An 8,735-nucleotide genomic window follows, 5' to 3' on the forward strand; every position below is an offset into this window, starting at 1 on the left:
ATATTCCTTTAAATATACACTACTCATATATAGCACATCATCAATCATACATGCTGCATTAAACCTGTGTCATTACACCAACCTGTGTCGTGTATCAGATAGACATTCTTTGTACTGCAATGCAACTATATATACAAAGAGTTTATGTTTATTAGATTACATTTGTTCATACATAGACCTCATAAAATGATAGAGATATGCGTAATAATAAAAATGTCGGATAAACATCTTTATACTTTTTTCTTCTTAAATATCTATAATCTTGGGGTATAAAAATGTTCCTGATATGACATGACAATATAACACGTGGGAATAAAAAAGATTAATCGTTTGCTCATGGTACTCATAATCCGCCAAGATAAATAACGTTAATGACATGAAATAAATTATATATTCTCCAGTAATGAAAGTGGCCGTAATAAACGAATGGTAGAAGCGCAGTCGTCGAAGACAAATCATCGTCGTCGTCGTCGTCACGAATCCGTGGAAGAACTTGAATTCCAAACGGAAAAGGCGTACCGGATGTTTGGGCTCGCCACTTTAAGGACATGTGGCTGGACAGATAGCCATCGGTCTTGAAGCTAATTAGCGACGCGCAGTGCGAACAAGCAGGACAGCCGGGATACTCGACGCACCAAGAAGAGAGAGTGTGCGAATATATAACACGAAAGAAGCGCAGTATCCCCCCGGTGAACGCCCTTGCTGTCTTTCTCTCCTCTCACCTCGTCCTCTTTTACTCTTTGGACGCGCCGGGCACCACCGGGCTGCGCTGGGCACGATCGACGAGCGCACGTCACGAACGATTTCGCGGGTAGATACCGTCGGCCGACGGTTTCGTCGTTCCTCGTTATTACGCGCATAATTTCTCGGAACCTCGCTCAAGGCGCAGTAAAATTATGCGCGAATGCGGATCACAGCCCTGCCGTGCGTGCCGGGACCTCGACACGAGTATACGCGTTACAATGTATCGGTACACCTGTACTATGACATTAATCACGTGGTACGGGACATTCCTGTCACGATGTATACCAGACATTATTCGCGCGCGAGCGAGGCGAAACGGAAAGGCGCCGGGATTATTCGAGAAATATTTAAATTAGACTCGCTTATCGCGTGTCGGCTTATATTCGTCTTGATTCCCGTTTGCTAGAGAGAACGCCGAGGAGGATCCAGCGATCGTGAGATCGTATCCTTATCGGCGATACGAGCGATATTAATATTGGCATATCGGTTGCATCAATCCACTCACATTCACTGGCCGGAGTCGTACTTGCGACACTTCTTATCGGGATATCAGAGAGACCAGTGATGATGGGAAGTGAGTCTTATAATCAGTGACAGCCAAAAACAATTATAGCGACACACCTCAGTGAGTTATTCTTGTAGATATAAAAGGTGCAAATAAAATGTTTTATCTTCCTTTATTAAAAAGATAAAATGACGATCAAATATGTATATATATCCGAATAAATATCATTACAAATTTTCAAAGAAAGAAAAAAAAAGAAATACATATTTAGAAAGAACGATTTTGCTGAAGTATTTAAAAAGCTAGACACAGATTTGAAAATAACTTTGACGATTAACATAATTACATACATAAAAATCTCAAATATGATGAGCAAAAAGTTTTGATATTCTAGCAGTCTCTTTGATCGTCTCACATAATTATTTTGATGGTCTAACAAAATTATTTTCAACTCTGTATCCAGCTAAATTTTTAGATGTTTCAATAAAACTGTTCTTCCCGTATAGGTCGCTATAAAAGTTTTGCAATACGTAATATTTATTAGAAGAAACTGGTAGATATTTGTGGCATTATAGATAGAATGTAGAAAAGTACATGAAGAGAGGAGCCATACTTTTGTGTTTAGCACAAAAAATATTCCTGCTTCGTTCACATCGCCATAATTCGATGTTTATTTGTTGTTTTCTCGCGATTCTATTGCATACAAAACTTGCTTGCTCCTTTCCCATGTATTTTTTTTACGATTTACAAATATCCGCTTCTTCCAATAAATATCGCAAAATTTTCACATAAGCAATCTATGAATATAATTTACTGATTTTGTGATTTTCATTTTTTTTCGAAGAAAGGTACAAATGGGGGAAACAGCCACGAAAATTGATTGAATCAGTAGAAAATAGCAGACAAAGCAGTCGATTTGTACCACGGGACGAAGAATAAAACTCTAGAGTCCCGTATGCTGAAAGGAGAGCAAGCAAAGAACAGAGACTCGTAAAAAGGGCTACTATGCAAGACGATCCCATATCGAGATGACGACGCCCTGGCGCCTTGATCTCCGACACCTTCGAATGTGCCTCCTAAAACCTATTCTCGGCTGAAATATCTCGGACCGGCTGTCGCTTGACTTTTTTACCTGCGCGGATCGAGAGAAGATTCGACTCCTGCAGTTGTAACATTGCGCGCGATAACTTCCCGATGCGATTCCAAGACTATTACAAACGAGATTCAATTATCGAAATCGTAAATTCGCATCGATACATCGCACATCAAAATGTAACACTAATGCAACAACCTCACAAAGAGAACGTTTCAATATTACGATCTGATAAGTCCAAAGTGTATTCACCAGGGGAGATCTCGCCGGAGGTAATGTTTCAGTATCATCTAATGATCCTTAATCATTCTAAAGCCATCTTTGACACACGCGAGATAAATTTAATAGTAACCATTAAACAAGCGAACGAGAATATATCTCAGGCAAGTACATTCTACACTTCAAAGCACGCACGATCCATAGAGAGGCGGGACAGGTCGTTTGGTGAGTCGTCGTGAGAAATAAATGATCTCCGCGGGTCGAATCCGAGTTGCGGATGAAGGTGCAATCGTCCCATCTTCCTGCCTCGCCGGACTTGAAGCGATTTTACCAAGCATTCGTTCACGCAGAAATACAACATCGAATAATAAGAATGCCATTAAAGAATTAAATGAGGCCCCTATAAATACGCGCCAAGAAAATGGCGCCGGGAAAAAGAGCAGAACGAGAAGAAAAAAAAAGATTGTACGAAACGTGCGGAGCAAAGGGAGGCGGAAGAAGGAACGGTTAATTTGTTGTGCATCAACAGCACCGGCAGCTATGAAGACAAGCTACAGAGAGAGAGGTACTGGGGCCGTACTAAGAAAATAACTAGAGATAATTACGCGCATAAATCAGAGTGTTAATATTCGGGGGCGTAGGTAGGAGGCACAGGTAGATATATTCGCCTATAGGTAGGCAGGACTCGTGGATGTATACGGGAGGAAAAGAAGAAAGGGGAAGAGAGGTCGGATGAGAGGAAACAGTGAGAGACGGAGAGAGTAAGAGCGGAATAATGCCAACTTCGGATCGGTAGATCATTCGTGGCCATTGGATACGCCTCCTTGTTAGCCTGGGTTTACTTAGTCCTTCGACGCTCCTACGACGTGCGTTACGCCCGCTAATAGCCCACCGGTAACGAACTACCGTCGACCTTTTTTGAGGACCTTTTAAGCGAAAACGCGTTTCTCTCCTCTCGCGCTGCCTCTTATCGATCATGGCCGTCATCGCGAGAAAGGATCGCCCCGTGGAGTCGCCTCTGAAAGCGAATTCCTTCCCACGTTTGCCGCGCTGCCCCAACGAAAGGATATGCGCCACTTAAAAAGCAGTCCTCAGGGCGATATTCGTAATTTATCGGTCGCAAAAGGAAGGACTTTGCGCTGGTAATTCGCTCAGGTAGTCCGTACGCGCGAATTATTTCCAGCTGTCGTCGTGATTCCCGTGCATAATCGCTTGTCGCTCGACATTCTCGACATGTTCGTGCGGTATCGAAATTTTTCTCGACCGATGAGGGATACGCAATAGTGGCAAAACAAAACAAAACAGGAAAGAAAAAAAGGAGAGAGGGTGCACAGTGGCGTTGAAACACTCATAACAGGTGGACCGATACTCGGCACGAAGATACATCTTCGAGGTGGGCGGTCCCACACTCCTTAAATCAGCCCGCAGCCACCATAACATTAAGCCCACCTCCTCTCTTACGGCACGTCTCATCTCCTGCCGTTTATTTGTTTGCTTAGAGCGAGTAATTAGAATCCGATACAAATGGTTATTATTTATCGGCACGGAGAGGCGAGCAGAATCGACGAGAGTCCCGGTACGAATGCACAGAATGGACGGCCGAGGTATACCTCCTGATTGCCTGGCGTTATTAAACCGGGAGATACCACGAGATAAATACACGGAGGCCAAACACCGGCCACTATATAATGTTACCGGCGATCCTCACTAACAGCTTTCATTCGCGAGCGATGCAGAACTCAATTATTATAGCGATGTCCTCTGCAAACGCGCTATTAATAATTCTTTATGTTTTATAAATGTCTAACATTATTTCATAAAATTAGAATACTTCTTCAACTTTATTTAACTTATTGGTATTTTTAAATATTTAAAATTAATCTTTCAAAAAAAAGTACAAGATAAGATAAATGCATTATCACAAACATTATCAGCGATAGTTGCAACTGTCGAAGCATAGAAGCGGGTTCATGGAAATAAATGTAATGAGATTCCTGATTGAACAGGGGCTAACCGCGCGTCACGTCAGACCGATGCACCCGTCTTGCATTCCGAAGAACACACGCGACTCACAGAGGCGAATCTATCGCGATGCCAGACGCGTCCGTTAATAAAATATAATGGGCACACAATGCCTCTCTCCCTCGATGATGACGATGTATACACCTGACCTACAGAATACAATGGCCGTACATCGTTTGGGCGCGATTCACCTAAGTGTGTATGGACAGACCTTTCTAATGGCTTTTGTGTAAGAAAAAAAAGATACATGCTGCGTCTATCATGAAAATCATAGTAAATCATAGACAATGAAAAATATAAGATACTGATACGAATATTTACTCTCTGTTCTCCTTTATTTCAAAGCACAAAAATTCGTAAACATCTAATGCCCCATTAATGATTAATAACTTTAATGTCAATCCAACTTACTTTTTAATCTCTCCCTCTAGTCTTCTAAGAATTAGAAAAAGATGAAGAGAAATTGAACTGAGATTAAAGTTAATCTACATTGGTAGAAACAAACATAAGTCTTATAAATTGTTATAGTTTAAATTTCTCTTCGGGATTACAATTATCAGACGCTATTAATTGTTCAACAAAATTCTAGCGAATGAAATCGTTAGTCGAATATCGAATAATCATTCGATTTATTTATTCCAACAAAGGCTTCATAGGGGATGGAGATACGCCGAGGATAACGTTGATTAGCTCCGCTGTTGATTTAATTACCGGGAGAGTAATTGGCATGCCTACTGACGATCCCCTTCCCTTTCCCTCTCAACACAGACACTCCCTGTCGCTTACTTCACTCGCTCTCCAGCACCCTATCGCCTCACACCCTGTCCTAAACTGTTGCATATTCATCGATGATAGATTATTATATGTCAAAGACTCGCAACCAGGAACAATTGATCTTGGATAATACCTACTAAATACATATAACATATTTTAAATTAAAATTTATGTGATCAATTCATAATTGACAAATATTCGCTTTATGTTGATCAAAATCGATAAGTCTCCTCGAAATTCGAAAAATTGCCGGTGTTCGAATTTGTTTTTTTTTACCTCTCGCTTTTCAAGTATCGTAAATTGGTTCGTTCGCCTGGTTTATCGTACGTGTTTCGTGGAGAATATATGCAAATGAAAAAAAAAACAGCCAGAAAAACAAACAACGACAGAGCAGTTCGTTGCCAATTTCCGCGAGTCCGAGACACATCGTAAAAAGGGCACCGCGGACGGTTAGGTTCGTACGGTAGCGGTTATAGGCGAACGTATATCGCGGCGATGTTATCCGCAAACACGCGGGTTCGACCAATTTATCCCAAGGGATGAGGCAGACGTGGCACGGCGGTAGTGGGTGTGGGGCAACCTTGTCCAGTGGAATGAATTCAGCACGCAGCCCCTGTGCGGTCGAGCTACCTCTACCCCTTTCGCCAACCATCTCCAACCACCGTGCAACGTCCCCACCTTTCGACCATTTCACCCTCTCATCCGTCCCTTCCTCTTTTTCGTTCATCTGATAGCGTGCGCGCGCGCGCACGTTAAGGTAGCTTCAGAATGTTCAAATAGAGAACCGATAGAAACGAGTAATAAAGGAAACAAGTAGTAACATAGTTATGAATTTTAATAGGATTACTAAAAGAATTACTAAAATAAATCAATAATTAAATCAATAATTAAATCAATAATTAAATCAATAATTAAATCAATAATTAAATAAAATTTAATTCCCGATTAATTCTTGAAAATATTATTTTATTAATTTTTTTCATATATCAGAAGATCGTAGTTAATTATCAATAACATAGAACATATTTTATCAGTTACATGTTTCTTAAACTATTTTAATGTCAGCAGTAACTCCACTGAAGGAGCAACTCCATGTTACATCCGTGGCGGTCAAACTATTTGACAGGCGACGATTTATAATCGATACAAGTGGTGTGAATAGCCCTTAACCTGCTACCATCCGCCACTCCTGATCCGCTCCACATATCGCTAGCGTGGTATACAACAACCGCCTGATTGCCACGGGGGTTCTTAGATTTATTGACCTGTCAATGGCGGCGCGCGAAAATGGCGAATTTACAACGCCGCAGGTGTTAAGTTCTGCCGTGCGTGTAATAACGGCCTGATCCCCAGGCCTACGGTAAGCCACACCGTAATTATATTTCTGAACCTCCCGCTCGCTACCTTTGTCATTATCATCCGAAGTGGCGTAGTCGTAATTCAATGAGATCCATCGCGCGATCGCACGTGTATATGTGAACGATAAAAGTCCAACGCGCGAATCTAGGAAATTTTAGCATGCAACGCAGTGCATGCTAAAGCAATGTGTGTGCATCACATTGGGGTTGGGAAATTTAGCGCTGCGAAAGGTTTCTTACATTTCCTACATATAATATCATATAAAACATATAAAATGTATATACATTAAAATTCTAAAACCCACTTTAAATGAAATACAACACAGTGTACTGCATAATTAAACCATTAGATCAGTTAATATTAAGTTAGGAAATCTGTTACTTCGCTCAGGCTTTTGATTTATAACTGCTTAGTACATCTGCTTAATATACTGATACACCTACTCTCACTTTATATAGTTTTATTTTTATTTTGTAGAAAAAAAATATTTTGTAGTTTAGGTTAGTAGTGCTAAGTGCGAACAGTGAAGCGCCATTTTACTACATAGTTGAAACCTACGATATATTATACACAGTTTCATCTATGTATGAAATCACGCATAATACGTTGAGTTTGCCCAATCTTGCATATGTATGTTGTTACGTGTACTGCGAGTCTTATTTACATTTTTTATAAAAAATTTTCCGACATTGTTACGTTTATTTTCTGTGTGTACACTACTAGAAAGAATCTTACATTGATTGAAAATGGACAAATTAGAATTTTCTGGAATTTTTTTGAAATTACTAAAATTCTAATTGAAATAACCAGAAATCTGATTGATCAGAATTTTTTTGTTTCGTTCATTTTTTACCTCAAAAATTTTTCTCAGTGAAAATATTACAGTTCCAAACTTACAAGCAAAATTAACGCAAATTCTGAAGAAGACAGTACAATAATTCTAAAACTATGCGCAAAAAATAAATAAAACAGCACGCAAAAAAATATTTTGCTGCTTCAGTTAGAATTAGTTAATATAGCTTTTTTTGTATCTGACAGAAAATTATGTATCTTACACATAGTATTTATAGCAAATTTAAATTCTATCTCTGTTATCTATATGATTAGATGCAATACATATCTAATATTGCAATACTTGCTAGAAATTTATCTATTTTAGCTATTTTTCGTACTTAAATAATTTTCGCTATAATTGCAAGATTACTTTTTTGAGTGAGTGTAAGTTGCATAAAATGCTAACGATATGATTTATAACTTATAAATCTCGCACGTGGCAGAATAAAATAATGTAGTTTATCCTACCTTGAGCCTGGTGAGACGAGGTTCCTCGGCTGCAAGCTTCGCCAGCGCTTGATAGTCCCCCTGCGATGCTCTAACCAGCCACTCTCGCGATTTTCCATCCAGTTGCTTTGGGAAAGCATCGATCGTGGTGATTATTAGCGATTAATGGGTGCGAGGGATCGCCGGATCGATCAGCAGCACGCGGAAGATCGAGCGGGCCGTTCGATCGAGAGCAGACGAATTTTAATTAAGATCCCCGGCCACGATCTGGTATGCATTTATCAGGGACCGACGATGCACGTCCGATCAGGGAAGAGAATTACGGCCCGTGCTGCGTCGCTCTCGTCGGATTGGCGCGCGCAATAATCGCGATCTGCGGTGGGTGATGAACTTACCGAGGCAACGGAAGCGCTGTCATCCTCGTCGGCGCCCTGCGGAGAAAAGAAGAGAGGAAAGAGGGGATTAGAGTTGATCCCTTGAAAAATCAACATTACGCGCTACGTCACGCGGACGCTCACGGGGCACGCAGCGACAAGTCGTGGCAAAAACCGGTCCGCTGTATATGGCGTTGGCGTTGATGCAGAAAGAGAGAGAGAGAGAGAGAGAGAGAGAGAGAGAGAGAGAGAGAGAGAGAGAGAGAGAGAGAGAGAGAGAGAGACGAGTAGTAGAGACGCGAGCGAGTAACGTACGTACGGTACGTTACGTAACGGTAACCGTACGGTACGTAACGGTTAAACG

General features: G+C 40.9%; 1 protein-coding gene across 1 annotated transcript in view; it reads right to left on the bottom strand.

Moving 5' to 3' along the window:
• Positions 1 to 8,735, bottom strand: part of LOC105617008 (ankyrin repeat domain-containing protein SOWAHB) — a 123,875-nt gene that overhangs the window by 98,574 nt on the left and 16,566 nt on the right. The window contains exons 5-6 of the mRNA XM_012198589.1: positions 8,393 to 8,428; positions 8,019 to 8,123 (exon numbers count right to left, since the gene is read on the bottom strand). Coding sequence (XP_012053979.1) covers positions 8,019 to 8,123; positions 8,393 to 8,428 — 141 coding nt within the window. The remainder of the gene's footprint in view (positions 1 to 8,018; positions 8,124 to 8,392; positions 8,429 to 8,735) is intronic.

This window comes from Atta cephalotes (assembly GCF_000143395.1).
Source record: "Atta cephalotes unplaced genomic scaffold scaffold00011, whole genome shotgun sequence".
NCBI lineage: Eukaryota > Metazoa > Arthropoda > Insecta > Hymenoptera > Formicidae > Atta > Atta cephalotes.